The sequence below is a fragment of the Carcharodon carcharias genome, chromosome 26 (genome assembly GCF_017639515.1).
Source record: "Carcharodon carcharias isolate sCarCar2 chromosome 26, sCarCar2.pri, whole genome shotgun sequence".
Taxonomy (NCBI): Eukaryota; Metazoa; Chordata; class Chondrichthyes; order Lamniformes; family Lamnidae; genus Carcharodon; species Carcharodon carcharias.
The window spans coordinates 26,557,869-26,584,325 of NC_054492.1; the positions used below are offsets into that span (position 1 = coordinate 26,557,869).

General features: G+C 41.8%; 1 protein-coding gene across 5 annotated transcripts in view; it reads right to left on the reverse strand.

The window, feature by feature from the left end:
- Window positions 1–24,010: 24,010 nt before the first annotated feature.
- The window catches only part of kif23 (kinesin family member 23), a 46,271-nt gene continuing 43,824 nt past the window's right edge, over window positions 24,011–26,457 (reverse strand). For all 5 annotated transcript variants that reach the window (XM_041175320.1, XM_041175317.1, XM_041175321.1 and 2 more), the window contains 3 exons: window positions 26,190–26,268; window positions 25,968–26,038; window positions 24,011–25,292 (listed from right to left, as the gene is read on the reverse strand). In XM_041175320.1, coding sequence (XP_041031254.1) covers window positions 25,277–25,292; window positions 25,968–26,038; window positions 26,190–26,268 — 166 coding nt within the window. In that variant the 3' untranslated portion in view covers window positions 24,011–25,276. The remainder of the gene's footprint in view (window positions 25,293–25,967; window positions 26,039–26,189; window positions 26,269–26,457) is intronic.

A 26,457-nucleotide genomic window follows, 5' to 3' on the forward strand; every position in this document is an offset into this window, starting at 1 on the left:
TCATATGGTGTCCATAAACTGCTCAATCCAAGACACCAGGATGAAACCTCATCTATAAGTCTCAACTAAATTACGTGTTCATCACTGATTCCCAGCCCTGCATACTAACCAATATACAGATATATTCCCACACGCCTTTAATGACATTTGTAACTTTACTTGCAGACATTTAATGTGTTTGTGATCTTCGTGAATCCTGTGTACTGTGAGATAAGTACTTCAGTTTGTATATTTATATAGTAACCTTAACGTAATAAATCTGCCAAAGTACCCAGGGAAGGGGACGGAGGTAGAGAGAGAAGTGGGCTACTGCATTCGTTGCTCCCAATGCGGTTTCCTCTACATTGGAGAGACCAAATGCAGACTGGGTGACCACTTTGCAGAACACCTTCGGTCTGTCCACAAGCATTACCCAGACCTCCCTGTCGCTTGCCATTTCAACACTCCACCCTGCTCTCATGCCCACATGTCCGTCCTTGGCTTGCTGTACTGTTCCAGCGAAGCTCAACGCAAACTGGAGGAACAGCACCTCATCTTCCGACTAGGCACTTTACAGCCTTCTGGACTGAATATTGAGTTCAACAACTTTAGATCTTGAACTCCCTCCTCCATCCCCACCCCCTTTCAGTTTCTTCCCCCTCCCTTCTGTTTTTTCCAATAATTTATATAGATTTTTCTTTTCTCATCTATTTCCATTATTTTTAAATGTATTCCACCCATTGTTTATTTCACCCCACCCCCACTAGAGCTACCTTGCTTGTCCTGCTCTCCACTCTTAATTAGCACATTCTTTTAGATAATATCACTACCTTCAACACCTCTTTGCTCTTTTGTCTGTGACATCTTTTAGTTATCTCCTCCTATCACTGCTTGCTTGTCTCAACAACACCACCCCCACCCCCCACATTCTTCCCCCACCCCCCCCCTTAAACTAGCTTAAATTTCACCCCTTTCCTATTTCTACTTAGTTCTGTTGAAGGGTCATGAGGACTCGAAACATCAACCTTGCTCTTCTCCACTGATGCTGCCAGACCTGCTGAGTTTTTCCAGGTATTTCTGTTTTTGTTGAGGTAAAGAGAGATTGTGTCAGAGAAGAGGTGACTAAACGCATGGTCCAAAAAAAATACTTTTGGAAGCGGCTTTTAAAGGATGGCAAGGGGTAGCAAAGTGCCAGAATTTCAGAGGGTAGAGCTAAGGGGGTGATGGCTGCCATGGAGAAGCAATACAGAGTGTCTACAATTGCATCCCAAAAATGGACATAACGATACCACAAACTCCGATTAGAATGGAGTTGATTGGTTAATTCCACTGTCAATCATACCTGGAGACCGCACTGCTGTAAATGATTGGGAGTGAGTTTATGCAAATAGTTTATATTATTATGTAACTATCCTCCACTGACTGCATTTTGCTAGCGAAATAACCCGGCTTTAATTGGGAAACTTTGCTGTAGTTTCAGTGAGGAGTTCAGAGACTCTGTTTGTCATAGTTGGTGCTTGAACTTAAAACAGAAACTCAACACCCTCTGTAAAGAAAATAGCTGAGTTTGCTGACTATGTTGTTCCCATTCAAATGGACAGTGACTGAGGATGGAATCCGACTCAGTTTGAAAATGACTCACTGGCAGCCAGGTTGACCGACTATCCAGGCTCCTTCGTCACCTGTGCTGCCTGCTCCCATGGAACTGGATCGAGGGTGAACAGCTTTCTTCAGAAAAAAAGTGGCAAGGAGAAGAGAAGATGAGCTCTCTCATGCAGTTGTTCATTGCCATACAAACACACTGTAACTCTACTGCCCATGTCACAAATCACACCAAGTTCCATTCACCCATCACCCACTATGCTCGCTGACCTGCACTGGCTCTCAGATTGGCAATATCTTGATTTTACAAATCTCTTCTTTGTGTTTAAATCCCTCCATGGCCTCTTTCCTCCCTATCTCTGTTACCTTCTCCAGCTCCACAACCCTCTGAGATCCCTGCACTGCTCCAATTCTGGCCTCTGGTACATCACCAGTTTCAATCGCTTCACCATTGGCAGCCCTGCCTTCAACTATCCTAAGCTCTGGAATTCCCTTCCTAAACATCTTTGTCTATCTTTCCTCCTTTATGACTCTCCTTAAAACCTAAACCTTTAACCAAACTTTTAGTCATCAGTCTTAACTTCTCCTTATTTGGCTCAGTGTTAAATTATGTTAGAAATCGCTCCCATGAATCATTTCCCTATGTTAAAGGTGCGAAATAAATGCAGGCTGATGTTGATGATGATCAGATAGTATCTGTGGGGAAAGGAAGGTTAATATTTCAGGTCAATGACCTTTTCTCAGAACCAGCTGAATTTCTCTTTATGCTAGAAATTTCCAGCACTTGCAGCATTTGACGTTTTAACATGCTGAGTTCACCCTGTTGCTCTCCTGGGGTGGGGAGAATAAATGTGTTGGAAACAGTGACGAGTCTTGTGGAATCACACAGCGCGGGTTCAGCCCAACCTGTCTGTGCCAGCTCTTCAAAAGAGCTATCCAATTAGTCCCACTCCTCCTGCTCTTTCCCTACAGCTCTGCAAAGCTTGGCCTAAATAGCCAAGTGGTTATGGTACTGGGCTTGTAACCCCAAGATCAAGAGTTCAAATCTCACAATGGCAACCTATGAAACAATGTAACTTCATCTGAATAGGAACAGATGGAAATGAGTTTGTACTCAAAAGAGTTACAGCTCTGCAAAAATTTCCTTTCAAATTATTTGTCCAATTTCCAATTTTGCAAGTTATTGGATCTGCTTCCACAGTCCTTTCAGGCTGATCGTCGCAATTCAGTTTGTTAAAAAAAAGTCCCCCTTTGGTTCTTTGTCCGATTATCTCAAACCTGTGTCCCCTGGTCATTGACCCTCTAGCCGTTGGGATGTTGCCCATTACAATTTGTCGGAGAGCAATGCTAATAGTTCGGTACAGGTGGCCAGAGGTGTTGTTTCTGGGCTAATTGATAACATCCACCTCGGCCACATGAGATACTGGGTCTTTGAGGATGTTGTAAAAAGGGAGCTGTAAAAACCATTCCTTTCAGACAAGAGTCGGGTGATTTAGGAAACAGGTTGTTTCAACAGCACATTGAAAGACTACTGTATACTCACACAGGCTGGAGGCTGGGCAAATACACACAGCACAATTGGGCCAACAAAGCTGTCATTTATTTTCTGTTGCTCCTTATCACTATGGTTTAATAGAGTTACTGTGGAGTACAGATCTGGCGTTGTGTACACGGTTTGCAACTTATAGCCCTAATATCATCCATATCACTACGCAGGCTTCTAGCTATAAAAGCAAAACAGTAATTAACAACTGGTATAGAACTGCTTGGCAGACAGGCGGGTAATTCAGTACAAAGCAAACAATTTGTTGTAAATGCCTTTTGATTGTTGAGTCTCGGGTAATTACGTCCGGTAAACAGCACACCAGTTGAAAACTCAAGGTGCCTTCTCATATGGTCATGGTTAAAGCTCAGAACTTAGTCAGGTCTCAAATGAGGAAAGGACAGCTCAGGTGCGTCTGCATTAACCACTCAAGGTTGCAATTTTGAGTCCTGGAGCGAGCTACACTTCAAATGTCTTTGTCTCAGCTGTACAGCTGGGTCCAGCAATCACCTGTTGGGCCTCTGCATGGAGGTGGGTTTTCGACTCTGGTTTCATCAGGAGACTCAAGCCCCTTCCCTGCCACCCACCACCCCACCCCCGCCCGCCATTGGTCAGCCTGACCCATCCATTGTCATGATGCGCCACATTCGCATGGTCTATCAGAATGTGAGCAGGCTCTTCTATCACCTCATAGGATGATCCTTGTTTGCTGAGTTTCTCCAGCATTTTCAGTTGTTGTTTCAGATTTCCAGCATCTGCAGTATTTTGCTTTTATGTTGTCATTAAGTCATTATTGCATCGCTGTTTGTGGGATCTTGCTGTGTGCAAATTGGCTGTTGTGTTTCCTACGTTACCTTATTCTTTCATGGGATGTGGGCATCACTGGCAAGGCTAGCATTTGTTGCCCATCCCTAATTGCTCTTGAACTGAGTGGCTTGCTAGGCCATTTTAGAGGGTGATAAAGAGTCAACCACATTGCTGTGGGTCTGGAGTCACATGTAGGCCAGACCAGGTAAAGACAGCAGATTTCCTTCCCTAAAGGACATTAGTGAACCAAACAGGTTTTTACAACAATCAATAATGGTTGCCACGGCCACCATTACTGAGAATAGCTTTATATTAAAGATCAATTAGTTGAATTCAAATTCTACCAGCTGTTGTGGTGGGATTTGAACCCATGGCCCCAAAGCAGAAGCCTGGGTTTACGGCATTACTAATCCAGTGATTTTATCACCATGCCACCATCTCATCACAGTGATATTGTAGTGACTATACTTCAACAAGCGCTTCATTGGTTGTAAAGCTCTTTGAAGAAGTCTTGATCTTGTGTAAGGTGCTATATAAATGCAATTTCTTTACTTTCTTCATTTACAGTTCATTTGAGCTCCACAGTGAGTACATTCCACTTTTTGGGGGAAAAACACAGACTATCCCCCTTTCATTTATTTTTAGGGGAAGACAGTGGCGTAGTGGTAATGTCATGAGACTAGTAATCTAGAGGCCCTGGCTAATGCTTTGGTGATTATGGGTTCAAATCCCACTCTGGTGGAATTTAAATTCAATTAAAGAAAAGAAAAAAATAATCTGGAATATAAAGTAAGTCTCAATAAAGGCAACCATGAAACTATTCTTGATTGTTGTAAGAACCCATCTAGCTCATTAATGCCCTTTAGGGAGGGAAATTTGCCATTCTTACCTGGTCTGGCCTATATGTGACTCCAAACCCAGAGCAATGTGGTTGACTCTTAACTGCCCTCTGAAGTGGCCCAGCAAACCCACTCAGTTCAAGGGTAATTAGGGATGGGCAACAAATGCTGGCCTTGCCAGTGATGCCCATGTCCCATGAAAGAATAAACAGAGAAAATTCTTATTTTCTCATGGTGTGAAAATATTAATTATTAAGGTTGCACTAGCAAGACCTAAATTAACAAACTCAAAGCCATAACATTAATCCTGCCAATTTCTTATCATATCCTTGCCCAGTTTGAACCTGACAATGGGAGATTGCTTAGGAAGCCGTGAGAAAATTATGAACTAGCATTGCAGGTTTATTCATATATTTTTGTCTCCTTTCTACACATTACCGATCATTAAATTAAATGCACAATATCCTGTTATAAAGGTCAATGATTCAGAAAAAAGAAACTAAGGGTTACTGAGGATAGTGGCTGTAACCTCAGAACCACTGGACCACATGGCAAGCATTCAGTGATTACACATCAAAGAACTTTAATTTACATGGGAAGTGAGTTTAACATTTCTTGTTGCTTGGAAGAGGATCTGGCACCATTACTGATTGAGTTAACAATCTGGCCAATGCAGTAACAACCATAAGCAACTCCAAGCAAAGCCCTACTGTAACTTTAAACTAGTTGGCTTTGGGAATTTAAACCATGCTTGGTTATAGTTCCGTTTGTAATTTTACTCTAATGGATGCCACACTCTAATAGATCTTTCGGTTCTAGCACACTGGCTCACTTGATAAAGACCGTTTTTCATCACTCCACCATTGACAGCTGTGCCTTCAGTTGCCTGGGCCCTAAGCTCTGGAATTCCCTCCCTAAACCTCCCTGCCTCTCTCTTCTTTCAGATGCTCCTTAAAACCCACCTCTTTGACCAAGCTTTTGGTCACTTGTCCTAATATCTCTTTACATGTTGAATTTTGTTTGATTACATTCCTTTGAAGCATCTCTTGACATTTTACAACATTAAAGGCGCTATATAAATGCAGATTGTTGTTTCTTGTAACTGAGTTTCAGAGATGAGAGTCTTGGGTTCAATTCTTTGGCCGTCTCATTAGTTGCTGTGATGTGAGCAGTGAGGATTTATTCTTACTTCAATGCCTCTGGGTTAGGGCAGTGGATAATAAGCTAATGCTCCTGATTACTACCCAAAGGGAACTATAATGGGAAGTGTACGCAGTGGTGTCCAGCAGGGAAGCAATTGACCTCAACTGTGATGTGTTCCTGCATCTATTATCAGATAGTTTACCAACACTCAGTACCTAAGCTCCCCTATGAAGACATTTGAGTGAGGATGGCTGAAGGCAAGCCCTTCTCAACAGGGAGGAGATTAAGACAGGGGAGAAAACAGTCAGGGAAGAAGAAAGAAAAACAAAAAGCAAGTTCATTTTCTCGAGTATTGGGCTAGGGATATGAGAAACTGGAGAAATTACTCATTTCCCAAGGGATTCAATCAACAGTCTGGCCAACAAAGAAACAGCAACTGAGCCAATAAAGCTTTACAGCAACATAAAATTTACTTGGCTTTTGGACATTTACAGCCACTCAAATCCAACTAACTTTGTTCTGATGCATCATTAATAAAACCTTTCTCAGCAATGACCTGCTGATGAAAGGTCACAGACCTGAAACGTTAACTTTCTCTCTCCTTAGACCCTGCCAGACCTGCTGAGTGTTTCCAGCACTTTCAGTTTTTACTTCAGATTTCCAGTACCTGTAGTATTTTGCTTTTGTTTTGTGTTAATAATGTCTGACTCAGTGATAATAATTACTGTAATAGATATTCAGTGTTTCTTGAATACAATCGGGAATTCTTTGTTTGTACCCATTCCGATTGTGTATTTTCTTGACAGTTTTCCTACTCTCTGCAGTTTTGCTTTGAGAAGCTAAGATTAAGGACTGTGCTCCCTGACCAACACTTGACTACTCCAACTTACTGCTGACCGGCCTCCCATCTTCCACCCAACATAACCTTAAGCACATCCAAAACACTGCTGTCCAGTTCAGACATCACCCCGACTGCCTGCTGACTCACTCTAGCTCTTGGTAGCAATGCTTCAGTTTTCGAATTCTCATCATTGTTATCAAATCCCTCCATGGTCTTGCTTCTCCCTGTACCGTAAGAGTCTGGCGTATAAAGGGTTAATGTGGGACTGAGTATAGGACAGCCCTGAGTGATGTAAGAGAACACACGACCTGTGCCCATGGGTCAGTGTGGTGTTGGACAGAGCTGTGTGCAAGCCTAAGCGTGGAGACAGCTCCTAGACTGTACCCTTTACTGTGTATTTGTAAATAGTTCTAGTAGTTAATAAAGACCTGCAGTTAACCTGCTAAAGACTACAAATACTTCATCAAACCTACTGAGATGTAACCAACACCCCACAACACTACAGCCCTACAACTCTCCAAGAAATCTGCACTCCTCCAATTCTGGCCTCTTGTACATCCCTGATTTTAATTGTTCGTTGATGGTTGTGCCTCCACTAAGGCCCTAAGCTCTAGAAATCCCTCCCTAAATGGGGGTTGGTTAGCTCAGTTGGCTAGAGTGTGATGCAGAATGACAGCAATAGTATGGGTTCCATCCCTGTACCAGCTGTGGGAGTTCATGGAGGCTTGCCTTGCCGCATGTTTGATGCAGACCAGTACCTATCAAGCTATGTAACCAATAATATCTCTCTAACAGAGAGATGGACATTACATTACTTCTTTATGACACTCCTTAAAGGCTGCCTCTTTGACCAAGCTTTTGCTAATATCTCTATATGTGTCTAGGTGTCAATATTTGTTTGATTACAGTTCTACCAAGGACCTCAGGAAATTTTACTAGCCAAAGGTGCTATATAAAAGCAAGATGGTGTTTCCAAACCTCAAAGACCAAGCCTAAATTGAGGAGGAGGTAGATTTGATGAACTAACAATACAGCTTTGTGCGATGACAGCACATACTGTGAATTCAAGGAGGAGGTAGGAATTCTCCCTGTACCCTTTCCCTACAGATATATATATGCCCATTGGTTTGAAAAATTGAAAATGAGCCATAGTTCCTTATCCTGGTCACTATTCACTGAGTGCTGTTGGAGAATGTATCTGTTTGTAGCCATCAAGTGAGGAAGGGGTTACACTCGGTTATGTCCAGACTTCAGCTTCTGATTGCTGCTCAGTATCATGATTTAGGAAGAGCTTGGGTTTTGGTTGGGGAATAGCATCAATCTACTAGCCCATTATGCCTGCTCTTGTTAACACCTGGTGCCCAAGCACTCACAAGAAGAAAGGGTACTTGGACAAGGGATTGGAGGACTGTGGGCTACAAAAGCAGGTCAGAGGCTAGGAATCCTGCAGCGAGTAACTCACTTCCTAACTCCCCAAAGCCTGTCCACCATCTACAAGGCACAAGTCAGGAATGTGATGGAATACTCCCCACTTGCCTGGATGAGTGCAGCTCCAACAACACCATCCAGGACAAAGCAGCTCACTTGATTGGCATCCCTTCCACAAACATTCACTCCATCCATCACCAATGCACAGTAGCAGCAGTGTGTACCATCTACAAGATGCACTGCAGGAATTCACCAAGGCTCCTTAGACAGCACCATCCAAACCCACAACCACTACTATCTAGATGAACAAGGGCAGCAGATAGATGGGAACAACACCGACTGGAAGTTCCCCTCCAAGTCACTCACCACCCTGACTTGGAAATATATCGCCGTTCCTTCACTGTCACTGGGTCAAAATCCTGGAGCTCCCTTCCTAACAGCACTGTGGGTGTACCTACACCACATGGACTGCAGCGGTTCAAGAAGGCAGCTCACTACTACCTTCTCAAGGGCAATTAGGGATGGGCAATAAATGCTGGTCTAGCCAGTGACACCCACATCCCATGAATGAATAAAAAGGATATCCAGTGTCCACAGGAACTGTCAATGCATCAACATCGTCAGGAAAAGAAAGTGTTTGCATTTATATAGTGCCTTTCACAATTGCAAGATGTCCCAAAATGGTTTACAACCAATGGCTTTTGAAGTTTAGACAATATAGAAAACACAGCAGCTAATTTGCGCACAGGAACATCCCACAAGTAGCAATGTGATAAATGGCCAGATTATCTATTTTTCAGTGATGTTGGTTGAGGCATAAATATTGATCAGGATCCCAGGGAGAACTCATCTGTTTTTCAAAATATTATACGGGATTTGTTATATTCATCTGAGAGTGCAGAAGGGGCTTTGGTTTAATATCTGATCTCAATGGTTGCACCTCTGACAGTGCAGCAGTCCCTCAGTGCTGCGCTGGTAGCGTCCACCCAGATTACTTGTACTGGAGACTGGAACCCATGACCTCCTTACTCAGAGGCACAATGAAAATGAAAGGGCTCATGTCTTTGGGTTTGCTTTACCAAACCAGCTGGGGAGCAGTAAACACAGCATCTGAGAAGCAGTGAACTCCTGAGAAGCACACCTCCATCGCTGGGACTCAATAAAAAAGGGGCAAGGAGCAGGGAAAATGATCTCCCTGAGCAAGCACAGAGGACAAGCTGATAAGGAAGCAGTTAATCTCTCATTAGTGAGTGTTCCATTGGCAAGGCTGCAAAGCCATGTGATATTTGTCCCAACAAACACTTGACAGTTGTTATGCTAGCTGAGGAACAAAGTGTAGGTGCTCATGGTCAATATTTTCACAGGTACTAAAGGTCCAGCCACCCTTTAAGCAAACATGGCGAGAGCAGGGTTACTCAGTATAATTATATGTTGCCCATTACATTTGCTACACCCGTTACTTTAAATTTTAAAACATTGGACAATGACAAAGATGGGGATACCCACTGCTCAAACTGTACCTCTTTATGTTTGCCCAGAAATATTTTAATAAACTCCTCCTTCGCTTTCCCCGTGACCTCCAATATTCTCTGTGTTATTGGCATCTCAGTGTTGGTTGTGTAAATAGCAACTCTTTCATTGTTGACAGAGCTAATGTTGACATTTTGTCGCAAACTGCAAAGTCAATATGATAAAATTAATCGCTGATTAAATTCTCGGCTCATTCTCACAGCCCAGTGAACAGCTCGTAGCACCTGTTAAGCTCCTCACTGTTTGCATTAGCACTTTATTGAGGCGTTCTGGAAATTTCAGAACTCAGAACGAAACCTCATTCACATTTTTACCCAGATTCATTTTCACACTGCCCCCCCTCCCCCACCTTCTAATTTCTTCACTTCACTTCCTGTCCTGATGCAATCCTCCTACATGTGAAACTGCATTGATATAGTGCCTGTAATATAGGAAAACGTTATAAGACTCATTGCAAAAGTAGGGATTAACACAGGCATTGAGTCTTTAAGGGAGAGTTGGGTTGTGTTGTATGGTGGCCGAGTTGAAAAGTTAGTGATAGAGTTGAACTACAGACACTTCTTAAGTGGAAACATTGAGTTCATTCACAATTTACTCAGCAGTAACTACACATGTGCTTTCAACTCACACGCTAATTCTACACTGACTGCTGAGCTGGCCTGCGCTACTCTCCTAGTGGTTACTACAGATCATGTGATCTTTCCTAAAATATTATTCTTAAAGGTACATTACACACTAAATAAAACCATAATTACTACATTCTTCCCCCTTCAATACAACTAGACATATTATATTTACAAGCACATATTTTTTAAGAAAACATAATATTTACACTGTGTTCAGTGTTTCAGGTGGTTTCCTGGTATGTGTGGAATGTCCAGCTCCACAACTTCAGATTCTTTGTCAGGAACCTCCTTTTCTGGAGTTGCTTAAACATCAGGTGCTTCAGTGGGCACTTGCAGTTCTGTATCCCCAACTCTTACAGGAACATCAGACATGTCATTCCTGGGTTGAGGATCTTCAACAGGAAATGCAGGCCCAGTCATGGTCATTGGTGTTACCATGTCTTGATGATTTGCCTCTACCTTAAATGGTCCACATGTTTATGGATGATCTGGCCTTCCACCTCCATGTGGTAAGATAGAGGTCCAGTCACTGCACTTATTTCACTTGGTAACCACTTTGGGCCTTCCCCAAAGTTTTTCACGTATACCAACTCTCCCATGGTAAATTTCCTCTTGGGATTATGCCAGTTGTGTTTAGTTTTCTGGCTTCCCTGACTCCTTTCCACCTTCCCTCTAAGTTTGGCATTATTAAGCTCAATCTCATCCTGTAATGGCGTTTCAACAATAACTCCGCAGGTGTGACACCTATTGTTGGGTGAAGGGTAGCCCTGTAGTGAAAAAGAAAGCATGCTAGCTTGTTTGCCAAGGAATCACCAGTTAGCTTTTTCATGCCAGTCTTGAATGTTTGAACTACCTTTTTGGCCAGTCTGTTTGAGGAAGGGTGGTACAGTGCAGTTTTTACATGAGTGATACTGTTGAGGCTGATAAACCATTGAAACTCAGCACTCGTAAATGCCATGCCATTATCTGAACTGACTACTTCTGGTAGTCCATGAATGGCAAAACTCTGACATAGTTTCTCCATTGTAGCTCTCGACATTGGTGACTTCACTTATATATGTCCATTTTGAATGGGCATCGACAATGAGCAGAAGCGTTGTTCCCAGGAAAGGTCCAATGTAGTCAATGGGTAACTGCACCCAGGGTCTACCTGGCCACTCCCATGAGTGTAATGGAGCTGTTACTGGCAACTTTTGCAGTTGCTGACATTGCACACAGTGCTTTACCAAACTCTATTTCACCATCCATCCCAGGCCACCATAGATAGCTGCGTGCTATGGTCTTCATTCGGGAAATTCCTGGATGGGCACTGTGTAGTTCAACTAAGAGAGGAACTTTCACTCGTGCTCCCCACAACAAGATGCCATCTTGGCGGTTATTTCGTGTCTTCTGTTGAAGTACGGTTTCATTTCATCATATACAGGCTTCCCTGACCAACCATGTAGCACTTGTTCTCATACTTGAGATAAGACTGGGTCCTGACTTGTCCAGTGCCTGATCTGTTGAGCACGTACCAGCGAGAAACCTAAGAAACTTAACAGCAAAACAAGTTCCTGTGGAACTGGGACATGCTCATCATTTTCTTGTAAAGGCAAACGACTAAAGGTGTTGGTGTTTATGATTTGATTGCCAGGCCTATGTATGAAAGTGTATGTGTATGCTTCCAAAATTAAGGCCCATCATTGTATTCTTGCTGAGGCTACGGGTGGTATAGCCTTTTCCACCTCTATGAAAATTATTCTTCGATCTCGCTGCAAAGTTATTTTTCTTTATTCTTCAGCTAGTGGGGGCTGTTTCCCGCTTCTCGGCAGAGTCTTACTTTTTCGCACCCTTTTCGGCTGAGGTTTCCCATCCGATGTGGAGGACGATGCCATTTTACGCATCCTGTATTGCTTGTGAATCTCTTACTGCGCTTTCCACGGCCAGCGCTATCTCTAGCATCTTCTTAAAATCCAGATTCACTTCGGGTAATAATCTTTGCTGAATATTGTCCTCTTTCACACCACAATCTCTCAGCATGTCACTCAGAGTCGTACCGAACTCACAATGTTCCATTAGCTGCTTCAGATTTGCCACGTAGCTTGCAATTGTCTCATCCGGGGCTCTATTTCATGAATTAAACCTGAACCTCTGCATCGTGACTGAGGGCTTGGGTTGAAAGTGACCCTTCACGAGGTCCACCAATTCATTGAAATTCTTCAAATCTGGGGCACTGGATGCTATCAGACTTTGAATCAAACCATAGGTTTTGCTCCCACAAGTACTCAAGAGGATCGCTCACCTCTTCTCTTCCCCGTGATCACGTTCGCTTCAAAAAAGAATGTGAGGCGTTCTATGTATTGTGACCAATCATCTGTGGCTGCTTCAAAAGGATCAATTCTCCCAAATTATGGCATTTTGAGAGAGGATAACTTCTTCGATTCTAATGTAGCTAGCTACTTACAAACCCTGGGCGAGTTACATTGCCGGTTTCTTTTTAACTTGGTTTCTCATGTTCAGTCCTGTTTTATCCCCATCACCAGTTTGCTGTAGGGTGGCTGAGTTGTACTACTAGTGATAGAGTTGATCTGCAGACGCCTCTTAAGTGGAAACATTAAGTTTATTTACAATATACTCAGCAGCAACTACAAGTGTACTTTCAACTTCAACTTTCTCTCTACACTGACTGATGAGTTAGCCCGCACTGCTCTCCTATTGGTTACTACAGATCATGTGATCTTTCCTAACATATTATTCTTAGAGGTACATTACACATTAAATAAAACCATAATTACTACAGGCTGCTGACTGATAACTTAATTAAAAAGGGGTTTTGAAAAAGATTTTAATGATAGGACATCAATATTTTCAAGAAAAGAGGGGGGAAGGTTGAAGGAGTTAGTTACATTGTTACATAATAGTTACAGCCATTTGGCCTATGCCTGTATTTATGTTCTTTATGAGTTATATGTTCCATATGAGCATCCTCCTCTCACCTCTCCCCATCTAGCCAGATATCCTCCTGCTCCTTTTTCCTTCATATTTGTCTATATGCATTGATGCTATTACCTCTGTGTGGTAGCGAATTCCACATTCTCATCAATCCCTGGGTGATGGAGTTTCTCTGCTTTAAGGAAAACAACCCCAGCCTATCTAGATTGTCTTCATAGCTGAAATGCTCTAGCCCAAGCAACATCTTGGTGAACCTCCTCTGCTTCATATAGTGTGGCGACCAGAACTGCACACAATGCTACAGATGTGGCCTAACTAGCGTTTAATACAGCTCCACCATAACCTCCCAGCTCTTGTATTCAATGCCTTGACTAATATAGGCAAATATTCCATATGCCTTCTTAACCCCCTTATCTACCTGTCCTGCTGTCTTCAAGGACATGCACACCAAGGTCCCTCTGATCCTCTGTACTTCCTAGGGTCCTACTATTCATCGTGTACTCCCTTGCCTTGTTAGTCCTCCCAAAATGCATCACCCTACACTTATCAGGATTAAGTTCCATTTGCCACTGTTCTGCCCATCTGACCAGCCTGTCTATTCATTGTGTAGTCTAAGGCTTTCCTCCTTGCTATTTACCACACCACCAATTTTCGTGTAATCTGTGAACTTACTGATCATACCTCCCACACTTATTTCTGGATCATTAATGTACACTACAAACAGCAAAAGACCCAGCACTGAATCCTGCAGTATGCCACTGGACACAGGCTTCCAGTCACAAAAATAACCTTCGACCATCACCCTCTGCCTCCTGCCACTAAGCCAATTTTGGATCCAATTTGCCCTGGATCCTATGGCCTCTGACCTTCTTGACCACTCTCCCATGCGGGACCTTGTTAAAAGCTTTACTGAAGTCCATGTAGACTACACCAACTGAACTACCTTCATCTACAAACCTAGTCACCTCCTCGAAAAATTCAATCAAATTTGTTAGAATTGTTCTCCCCCTTACAAAGCCATACTGACTGTCCCTGATTAATCCCTGCCTCTCCAAGTGGAGATTAATTTTGTCCCTCAGAATTTTTTTCCAAAAGTTTCCCTACCACTAATGTTAGACTCACTCCCTGGTTTATCCCTAGTATCCTTCTTGAATAATGGTACCACATTAGCCATCCTCCAGTCCTGTGTCCAGAGAGGATTTGAAAATTAGTGCCAGATCCCCTGCAATCTCCCCCCTTGCCTCCCACAGCAGCCTGGGATACATCTCATCTGGGCCTGAGGATTTATCCACTTTTAAGCCTGCTAATACCTCCTCCCTCTCAATGCTAATTTCTTCAAGTATATCACAGTCCCCCCCCCACCCACCCTGATTTCTATACCTACATCGTCCTTCTCTGTAGTGAATAGAATACAGATGCAAAGTACTCATTTAAAACCTCACCTATGTCTTCCAGCTCCTCACACAGGTTGCCACTTTGGACTTTGGTCCCTTTTGGGCCCTACTCTTTCCCTGGTGATCCTCTTGCCCCTAATATACTTATAAAACGCCTTTGGATTTTCCTTTATTTTACCCACCAGTTTTTTATCATACCCCCTCTTCACTCTTTTAAGTAACCCCTGCACTTTCTATACTCCCCTAGGGCTTCCACTGTTTTGAGCCCTCAGTATCTACCATAAGCTTTCCTTCTTTTCCATATCCAATCCTATAGATTCCTCGACATCCAAGGTTCTCTGGACTTGTTGGCCCCACCCTTCACCTTTATGGGAACACGTTGGCCCTGGGCACTCGTTATTTTCTTTTTGAAAGGCTCCCACTGCTCTGATGTAGATTTTCCTACAAGTGGCTGCTCCCAGTCCACTTTGGCCAGATCCTGTCTTATATTAAAATTGGCCTGCCCCCCAATTCAGAACCTTTATTAGTCTCTAAGAGTGGGACCAAGTTGGGTGATGGAGCTGCCTGGAGTGAAGGAGGGAAACATAACAGAGGTCAGAGTCAGGACTCATGTAACAGTATGTTACTCAGCAGAGAGGTGTAAAGGCAGGGTGCAATAAGGCAGCTCTGGAAGAAATTGTAGGTGAAGACAAGGATTTTAAGTTAGCTTCACAGGGGTTGAAGAGAGCAAGTGAGGCTATTATTGATAGATGAATGGGTCTCAATGTAGGAACATCTTAAAAGAGGAGTCAATGAGACACAGAATTAGGGAGGGAATTCCAGAGTGTAGGATTGTTTGTGTTTTTTAGTTTTCTTTGAACACTTCTATTTATTAGTTCTAAAATTATTGGAGGTGGGACTGGTTGACCGACAGTCAAGAATCACCCACTTTCCCATCGGTGCAGCGAGGCTGGACAACTCAAAAATGGATGTCGAGAGACCAATGGCAGGACTACAAGGATGGGGTCCTGGGAGATGGGTGTCATGTGACTAAATCTCCCAGGAATTAACCCAAATTCAAGTGGGTGTAATGTGCACTTTTTGGATGATGGGCTGCTCTGTTTCCTCTTCTTCCTACCCTTTACAGAATCACCCCTTTTCCCCTAGGGGATTTATATTAACTGAGTTACTAATGCAGGTGTAGTTACAAATCAGGGCTCTGGCTATCTACAATATTTGCCAAGAACAAAAAGCTTCTTTAAAGTCTCAGGTATACTGATATTCTCTAAGAAAAAAAGATAAGACCATTGTGTGTTTTACAGAGGTCAGCTCATGTACAATAAAAGCTGTGTTAGTGGTAAAAACACAAAGCTTATCTTCCTTCTTTGTGTTTTGTGATTCTCAGCATTACAGATTACCACAAACTTTTCACATCTCCTGTTTATTTTACAATATGTTGTGCATTCAGAAAGTGGGGTCATCAGAGGTTGTTACAGATCCAACATGTTCAGCTTGTGAGGTTTCAATGGCTGTTTTCCTGGTAGGGTCCAGGATGCTACGGATTGTACTAAACTCAGTCATGCTCCCATATTTACCTTTGTAATAGGTAGCTGATATCCCTGTAGAAAAGAGCTTGCATTTCTATAGCACCAGTCACAACCTCAAGCCTCCACCCCAAAAAGTACTTCACAGCCAATGAAATACATTTTTTTGTAGTGCAGCCACTGTTGTGATGTAGGAAATGTGGCAGCTAATTTACACACATTAAGCTCCCACAAACAGCAAGGTGAAAATTACCAGATAATCTGCTTTTTTAAAAAAGTGATCAGGACACTGGGGATAACTCCCCTGAACATCTTCAGAATAGCACTACCTGATCTTTTATATCCACCTGAGAGGTCAGAGAGCCCCAGTTTAACATCTCATCTGAAAGAGCGCTTCCATACTCCCACTGGAGTTTCAGCCCAGATTTTTATGCTCAAGGCCCTGGAATGTGTCCTGAACCCATGACGTTCTGACGAGGTAAGCGTGCGACCCGCAGCTAACATCATATTTTCCAAGCTCAGCTTCATTAAAACATTTGGGATTAACTTTCGACATAAGTTAGGCCATATTGCCTCTTTTTGCTCTCAGTGCCCACACTGATGGTGTTGCGTCTGTCAAAGAACTGAAGCTTCTGCACAGTTGTTCAGGTTCCAGATGTCTGACACATTGGTAAACTGCTAAGGCCCACCATCTTATTTCCTTGAGCCCTCTACTCTGCTGCTTCAGGCTGTTTGAACCCTGTTGGCCTTCAGGCTTGGAAGGGGCTCTTGTTAGCCTTCATGTCTGGTTAGGGTGCAAAGCACACTTTCGATAGGCAGAGGAGGTTTAACAGGATGAAACCAGGCCTGAGAGACTTCAGATAATGTGGACAGACTGGAGAAGCTAGAGATGTTTTCCTTACCGAAGGCTAGAGGGAGATTTTAATAGAGGTGCTCAAAATCATGAGTGGTTTTGATAGAGCAGAGGAAACTATAAAGTGGGTCAGTTACCAGGGATCATAGATGTAAAATATTTGTTAAAACTAAAGAGAAAATGGGGTGAATTTTCTTTAGAGGGTTGTTAAAATCTGGAGTACAATTCCTAAAAAGGGTGATGGAAGCAGACTCCACTGGACTTTCAAAAGCCAATTGGACATGGACTTAAAATGGATGAATTTGAAGGCCTTTGGGGGAAAAGGCTGGAGCATAGCACTAAATTGAATAGTTCTTTCAAAGAGCTAGCACAGGCATGACAGGATGAATGGCCTCCTGTGCATGCAGAGTGGCCTGTATCAGTAACAGGAGACATATGAATAGTAATTAAGCATATGAGAAAAAGAATCTCAGCTTTATAATAGATACTGTTAGCTTCAAATTCAGTTTGTACAAAAAAAGAGACTTGTTTAACCAAAACAAAAGTGAGTTACATCAAGAGAAGGTTTATTTGACACATTCCTCAGGCTTCTTAAGACAACACAAGGAAAGAGGTGATAACATTACAATATCAGTACTACCAGGGCTTCCTTGGTATTGGATTTTAAAAAATACTTTGTGGAACAAAACACAGGATGGCTCAGGTGGCAGAATTTACCTCCAATAAACTATTGGAAAGCCAGAAAAAATGTCTATATTTGCTCAGGATATTAAATTTTTAATATTTAATGTTAAAATTTAAAATTCTCATCCTTGTTTTCAAACTCCTCCATAGTCTCACCCCTCCCCATCTTTGTAACCTCCTCCAGCCCTACAATTAACTGAGATCTCTAAGTTCCTCCAATTCTGGCCTCTCATCTATCCCCAGTTTTGATTGCTCCATCATTGGTAGCTGTACCGGTAGTGTAGAAAGGTTAAATGTTACATATGTAAATAAACAGTCTACATCATCACTGAAATAAGATCACATGACAACAGCTTGCAGGATAGTTGTGTGAGAAACCTTGTACTGCAGTTAAAAGAATGTTTAATAAAAGGTAAAATTTACCAACAGCCTTGCCTCCAGCTCTATCAATTCTAACCGAAGACAACCTAAGTAAAGTCCCAAAAAGATGATGAGTGCCTTCAGCCGTTTGGGCCCTATGCTCTGGCATTCCCTCCTTCAGTCTCCCTTATAACCTACATCATGAACAAAACTTTTGGTCACCTCTCCCAATATCTCCTTACATGGCTCAGTAGTCAAATATTAGGCCTGAAGTTCCACAGAGTGGCAATCCAACTCTGATTGTCACTCCGCTCCTACTTTATTTTGTAATCTTTTCAATCCTTCTGACTCAGGCCAGGTGAGATCTGTATGCTGCACCGTGCTCCAGCACTTGAATCACCTTTATGCTACCAGCTGCTGTATATCAGGTAGGTTTAAAGGTCCCCCCCCACCCCCAACCCCAACCCACCCGTTACACTGCCCTGGCGCTTGGAAGTGATGACCAATTTTTTCATAATGACTCCTGTGAAGCACTTAGAAACATTTCACTACGTTAGACACTATAGAAATGTAAGCTGTGTAAGCTTGTACCTGTTGCGTGAGCACTGAATAAGGCAGAATTGTCTCCTAAATTTGAACAGTCCATCCTCCATAGCCAGGGAGGCTAAGGCTCTTGGAGCAGTTCGATCGTTAACCCGCCTGAGCTCAGCCAACTTTGTGCTGACCCAGGATCAAACTTTGTTTTCTGCTTCAGTACTACACCAAAGGGGGAGCTCCCTTTGCTGTGTTCAATTATTTCTATTGGAATCAGCCAGAGCCCTCTCGAGTTACAAAAGCCAGAGTTTGTTTCTTGTTCTACTCTGGTTAATAACGTATAGCCTCTGTGCATAAAAGCAGAGTAACTCAGAACATCTGGGAGATCTTGTCAACATTAGCAGCATGTTAACCAGAGCAGGATCAGCAGGAGAGTTGGTGTTGGCCTGGCAGTGAACAACAGCACCCTCCAGTGGTTGTACAGCACACACTTCCATACAGGGGATTTATAATGTCTTTCTGCAACTTCAAACTATAATAACATGATGGAAGGAACTTGTAAACAGTATATTAAAGCATAATTCTTAAAGTTTAATACAATACAGCTGAAATTTCTAGACCACAACATAACTGATACATCATTCAGGTTTACCAAACCACTTTTCCTTTCAGTTTCAGCACCAACAACTTTAATAACATTTATGAATTATGCTTTGCCATTTACTGTTTGCTTCTATCATGTGGATTTCCAAAGTTATTAAAGTTAAAAGTTGCACAAAGACTTTGTAAACACCCTACGCATACACCCCAGAATAAATTTACATCTGACACATCAGGGGAGTCAAACAAATTATACAGGAGTGAATACCATCAAGGTCTGCTTAAGTACGATGCATTTGATCAGTTTGAAATATGTGCGCTTTTCAGGTGCGGCAATATCAGTAAAAGAAAAATCTAGTTATGATCACATTGTTTGTGGGATCTTGCTGTGTAAATTGGCCATCATGTTTCCCACATTACAACAGTGATTACACTTCAAAAGCGGCTGTATTGCAATTTTGAGATGTCCTGAAGCTCTAATATAAATGCAAATACTTTTTTACTCCGGGTGAGGTTGCTAGTTTAGTGAATTAGGAGCAAGTTTGCGCTGCGAACCTGTACATAAATGGGTCTAGATGGAGATACAGGTTTACTTCTTGTAGATCCATTGCAGTTAGCATAGAGGGAAATAAAAACTGAAAATGCTGGAAATATTCAAGTCAGACATGGAGAAACAGATTCCAGCATTTGCAGTATTTTGCATTGATGTCAGCACAAAGGAGCTTTTAATCTGGACTGAATTTGAACCCCGGTTCTATAGCTGAAAAGTTAACCCACTAAAATCAGTGAAACTGCTCATTAGCATAAAGCTGTGATATTAATATATAGAAACAAACATTGCTCCTACTAATCAGACATTAAGTTTCACAAACACTAAAGGTGTTATTTTTCTATACAAAGTATTGCAGCTGGATCACGGGAACTGCCAGAAATGAGCGTTTAAAATGTGCCTCTTCAGCACGTTGTTCATTTTTTTTGCCACATCTTTTTGTGAAATGGAAGATGCATTGGGACAAGTGAATTCTCAACCTTAGGAGCATCTGAAATTTGATGCGGTCCCATTGAAAAACATTATTCTTGACAGCACGATAGCGCCACCTGCTGCACATTTATTGCTTTGCACAAGGCAGCAGTGATGAACACTCCCTGGGCCTCCTTGCAAAAGGAGAACATGTCAACAAAGGACAAAAAAAATTGGCCATTTGGCCCATCACAAAGGATGACAACATCTGAATTTCTCCCCCCAATCCACCGATTTTAACTATTCACATTCATACCGGAAAAAGCGCAATTTTGGTAATTTCATAATAACTTAAAAAAAAATTTATTGATGTCAGCATCGCTGGGAAGGCCAGCATCTGTTGCCCATCCCCAATTGCCTTTGAACCGAGTGGCTTGCTAGGCCATTTTAGAGGGCAGTTAAGAGTCAACCACATTATCGTGGGTCTGGAGTTACATGTAGGCCAGACCAGGTAAGGATGGCAGATTTCCTTTCCTAAAAAGGGCATTAGTGAATCAGATGGGTTTTTACAACAATGATGGTGACCATGACACTATTACTGATACTAGCTTGTAATTTCAGATTAATTGCATTTAAATTCCACCAGTAGTGGGATTTGAACCCATGTCCCCTGAGCATTAGTCTGGATTACTAGTTCAGTGACATTACTATGCCACCCTCTTCCCCCAACCTACATTTATATAGTATCTCTTCATTTAGTAAAACATCCCAAGGCACTTCACAGGAAAATTAGCAAACAAAATTTGACACCGAGCCACATATGGAGATGTTGGGATAGGTAACCAAAAGCTTGGTCAGATAAGTAGGTTTTTAGGACATGACAGCTGTAGAGGGGTTTAGGGAAGGATTTCCAGAGCTTGGGACCTGAACAGCTGAAGGCATTTTCACCAATGGTGGTGCAATTAAATTGGAGATGCATAAGAAAACAGTGGAATTTGATGACATAGAGAGATTCAAGGGCTGTAGGGTTGAAGGAGGTTACCACGATATGGAGGGGTGAAGCCACAGAGGGATTTGAAAACAAGGGTGAGCTTTAAAATCAAGCTGTTGCTTGACCAGGAGCCAATGTAGTTCTGCAAGTACAGGGATGACGGGGGAAACAGGAGATGCTGCAAATTAAGACACAGGCAATGTTTTGGATGACCTCAAATTAACAAATGGAGAATTTCAGAGACCTGCCAGGATTGCGTTCAAATAGTCAAGTCTATCGATGACAACAACATGAAGGAGGGTTTCAGCAGATGAGCCAGGATAGAGGCAGAGTCAAGTGGTGCTGCGGAGGTGGAAATACGCAATCTTAGCGATGGCAATGAACGTGAGGTTGGAAGCTCAGCTTGGTGTCAAATGTGACAAGGGTGTGAACAGAGTAGTGAACGGATGGTTGCCTTCAAGTGCAGAATTGGTTGTCAGAATATGGAGTTTGGAGTGAGGACTAAAACAATTAGAAATAGAAAAATAAAATGATGAAACAAATACACTTGCATTATTCTTTGCATTAATAAGTCTCCAGTTTGAGTCTGTGTCCCCTGGGTTTAGTTTGAAATATTCCAGGTTAAGCTTTTCTATACTGTCAACAATTTTACGTATCCATCCAAAATCAGACATCTCCATTCCAAGGGGAAAAATGCCCAAATCTCTCCATGTCAAAAGGGGCTGTCCTTTGGGCAAGGCATTAAGCTACATCCCTATTTACTGTCTAGGTGAAAGTAAATGTTCTTGTGGCCTGAATTCAAGTAGCAGGGTAGTATCTGTTTCTGCCCAGTATTTATCCCTCAATCATCATCACTAAAAGCAGATCGCCACATTCCTGCTTGCAGGTGTTTGTTGTGCAAAAATTGGCTATCACATTTCCTGCATTAAAGTAATACTTCAGAAAAATAAATTAGAGTTGGCTGTAAAGCACTTTGGAACATTCTGAGGGTGCTATGTAAATGCAAGTCTTTTCTTTCTCCAGTGTGCCCTTGCAAAGCAATTTGGTGGAAATCCGGGTCTCTCACCATACCATCACCAGTGCTCCTATTCAAGTAACCATCACAATTCATGCTTACTTCCCTTCCCCCACCCTTAAAAAAACAATCTTTGCAATCTAATAAAATCCAGTGAAAAGCAAAGGCATTGAAAAGATCTGGAGCTTGGCAGAGTTCAGTGAGAGCAGAAAGTACATGTGAATGTGTGCTTCTGTTTGTCATACCCATTTGTGTTGACATTTCCTGTCAACTGGCAAAAAAGGTATAAATAAAAAATACAGTAAATGGCAATTCTACCTACAAAAGTGCCAAGAGATATTGGTTGAACAAACAGTCTACTCAAAAAGTCTTAAATGATCGTTTTTGTGCAAACAGTAATGATTCAGTGTAGTAAAATAAACACAGCAGAGTGAAGGAATAGCATAAGAATTGACTGCAGTGAGGTTAAAGTGCCCCAAAATAGAAATTTTACTTGCCTCGCTGGCAGCAAATCAAACCAAAAGCTAGGAACCAGGGCTTCTTTCACTCTGGGAACTGATAGACCATTCATGAATCTGCCTGATCCTGGGAACAGGAAAAGGAGGATAAGCAGAAAGACTTTGTGCATCGTTTTAGATTCCCATGTGGGACATTGGGAAAGAGAAGAGGTCTTTTTTTTTGGACTTGAAAACAGATACTTGGACACTGGGGTTCCAGTTTTTAAAAAAGGTTTTGTATTTGTTGGGGCACTTGCCTTTTATTTCGTGAAAAATTAGGTACTCTTGCTTCAGGTAATAAATAAAACAGTGCCAGAAGGTAGAACAGGGACCTCAGTCAGGTGTGTCAGTCTTTGCAAAGTCCCTTCCCCACAAACAATAAGCTGGAAAGCCACTGTTGTAGTCAAAGTGTTGGCTCATATGGTCCAACTGCAGCAGGTTAGTGAGTATGTATGCTCCACAAGTGCTGGGCAGCCTGTCTTAGCCATTGTGTGTGTCTAACCCTCAACTGAGCAACAGGAGACTCTTCTGGGTTAACTTGATCCAGATATCAATAACCAGATGCCCGTGATCAGTTCACTTTCTCTACTTAATGGCATAATAACTGGAGCCACATGGAACCCCACCCAAGTGGTCTCCAATCTGTTGAAAATAGGTGGGGGGGGGGATAACTCTTTCGAGTACAAACCCGTTTCCATCTGTTTCAGATGAAGTTACATTGTTTCATAGTTTGCCAGTGTGAGATTTGAACTCTTGATCTTGGGGTTACAAACCCAGTACCATAACCACTTGGCTATTTAGGCCAAGCCAAAGACTCACTTAAAGCATGAGGAAAACAAATATATCACAATTATTTGTAACTCTTTCGAGTACAAACCTGTTTCCATCTGTTTCAGATGAAGTTACATTGTTTCATAGTTTGCCATTGTGAGATTTGAACTCTTGATCTTGGGGTTACAAACCCAGTACCATAACCACTTGGCTATTTAGGCCAAGCCAAAGACTCACTTAAAGCATGAGGAAAACAAATATATCACAATTATTTGTAACTCTTTCGAGTACAAACCTGTTTCCATCTGTTTCAGATGAAGTTACATTGTTTCATAGTTTGCCATTGTGAGATTTGAACTCTTGATCTTGGGGTTACAAACCCAGTACCATAACCACTTGGCTATTTAGGCCAAGCCAGGTGGGGGGATAAGAAGAACTGAGCAGAAGTGACAGACAATGAGCAGGATGAGAAGAGAGAAAAGGGGATCAGTAATATTAAACATGATGGGCTCTGAAAATTGTCAGAAAATAAGTAGCCCAACTCATTTCAAGTTTACAAAGATATATATATTATATTTAAATCAAGTATTTCAACATCCAATGCTGATTTAACAAATGGCAGATTGCAAACTTAGGGTTGCATATAACCTGACGTTGTATGTATTCTGTTGGCGCTGGTGCAGTTAGGCATTATAACAATCTGTAAAACAAAAACTGCTTCTTGAAATGTAAGGTTTTGGTTATTACCACACTACTTTCCTGCACCAAGACCAGGAAGCATGCGGTGCAGCACAAGTAACTTTTCAACCATTCACAGAGCAAACCACAAGTCTAAACAGCTGCAACTCTCCCTTAAAATAAAATCTTCAAACAGCAGACATTTTCCATTCTGCCCACCTTGATTTGGGAGAGAGAGAGACACACAGACAGACAGAGAGAGAAAGAAAGAAAGAAAGAAAGAGGGATGCACACAAAATGCCACGTATTATTTATGAACGATTTAATTAAAATGAATAGACTATTCATTTTAGATGCTAGAAAATACAAATCACTTACATATGGATTATTTCAGATGAAAACATATGAAGCAAAAGTCTATTATTAGTTTAACTATTTAGGACATATAGTCAAAAGTAATTTTGTGATAATTATGTCTTATGAAAAGCATATGGTACAAGAGTACAGAAGGTGTTGCCGTGATGACATGCATATACACATACGAAAAACAGATTTGTTCTAAAGTGCATCGTGTCAACTGAGTAGCAGCAGCTCAAAACATGTATTGCCAGGGTTTAGCCACAGCTTGGTGATCAACGTACATTGCTTTTTTTTTAAACTACATATGGCAGGCATTATCCTATTTTCTTTAAAAAGACAACTAGCGGAAGGGTCACAAATAGGATGCTGCAGTTTAAAAGTAGGATTTCCGAAATGCTCTTATGAAAACTACAGCCAATCTATGAACGCAAGTTCTTTCCATCAGTGATACTGACCATTTGTTCAACAAAAATCGCAAAACAAAAGATCATGATTAATCTACATGGGAAAGGTATAAATTCGTATCCATATGTAAAAGATGCTCTTACTGTAAAATACATAATCTGCAGGGTATAATGAAAAGGCACGTGAATATCAAATATATACATAACAAGCCAGCTAATTACAGAAGTACTATTGCCCCAATTCAAAAGGTTTACAGCATCGTTGATATCATGTTCATCCTTAATTTTGCATAGCATCATCTACCCTGCAGAGTTTTAGTAACTGTCCAATATTGCTGAAGATTATTCCTTTGAAGGGAGTTTGAACACCGTACTTGGCGTTTTATGGTTTTCTGCGCCTGGAAATGAAAGGGAGAAAAATGAATTAAGATTTCACCTGAGTAAAGTCAGTCAAAAGCAGAGGCCATCAAGTCGATACCGACTTTGTAGAGCAATCCAGTCAGTTCCACTCTCCTGCCAGATTCCCGCAGTCCTGCAAGCTTATTTCCCTCAAGTGCCCATCCAATTTTGTTTTGAAATCATTAATTATCTCCACTTCCCTCACCTTCATAGGCAAGTTCTAGATCATTACCAATTGCTGCATTAAAAAGTTCCTCTTCACTTCCCCCCCTTCTTGCTCAAAACCATAAATCTATGTCTCCTAGTCCTTGCACCATCATCTAATAGAACAGCTTCTTTATTTTTTTCTTTGAAGTATCCCACCCACCTTCCACGGCTGGCATCATTGGTAGCAATAAGCCACCTTGGGGCCTATTTAGCAGAATTCAGATTGCTGCCTGAGCAGGGTACATGCTTTGACCATCAACAAAAGAAACGGAAGCATCTCAGTTAAACACATCATGGGCCATTTTGCAGGTGAGTGAAGAATGAGTGCTCCAGTCATTGGGATAATTTGCTGACCACCTCAAACTGGAGCTGCAGCACACAATCCAGGACTGCAAACTGTCGAGTTCGAAGACAATCTAAATAAAAATCATGGGAATTAAAACTTAAAAGCAGATTAGAAGACATACTTTGGCTGAGCATGATGCTGATATCCAGGTCCAAGGTTGCTTCCCGCCCTCATTTCTACAGCAACAGAACACTGAAAAACAGGAGTATCATAAGCTGAAAAAAGTGTTTAGTGCGTTAAATAATAGCATTGATAACAAGCCATCGAAAATTAGCAAACGAATTGAGGAAAAAATATACATGAGGAAGCTTAGCCTTTAAAAACAAAAAACACAGGTCTTTACCCTAGTCTCCACATCTGTCCATTCAGATTCTGTAGTCTCCTCTTGTTGTGGGGGTGCTGATTGCGATGATCTACGTTTTCTAATAAATGGAGATAAAAAATATTAAGGTGAACACATTAATTACATATTCTCCAAGATTGGGACTATGTTCCTGCTAATGCAGGGAGCTGTAGCCCCAAGATGCCAAGGAGTTTGAGTTCCCACTATAAATGGGCTGCATATTACCATCATGGTAGGATATAATGTGGCATTACTACCATGTTGGTTA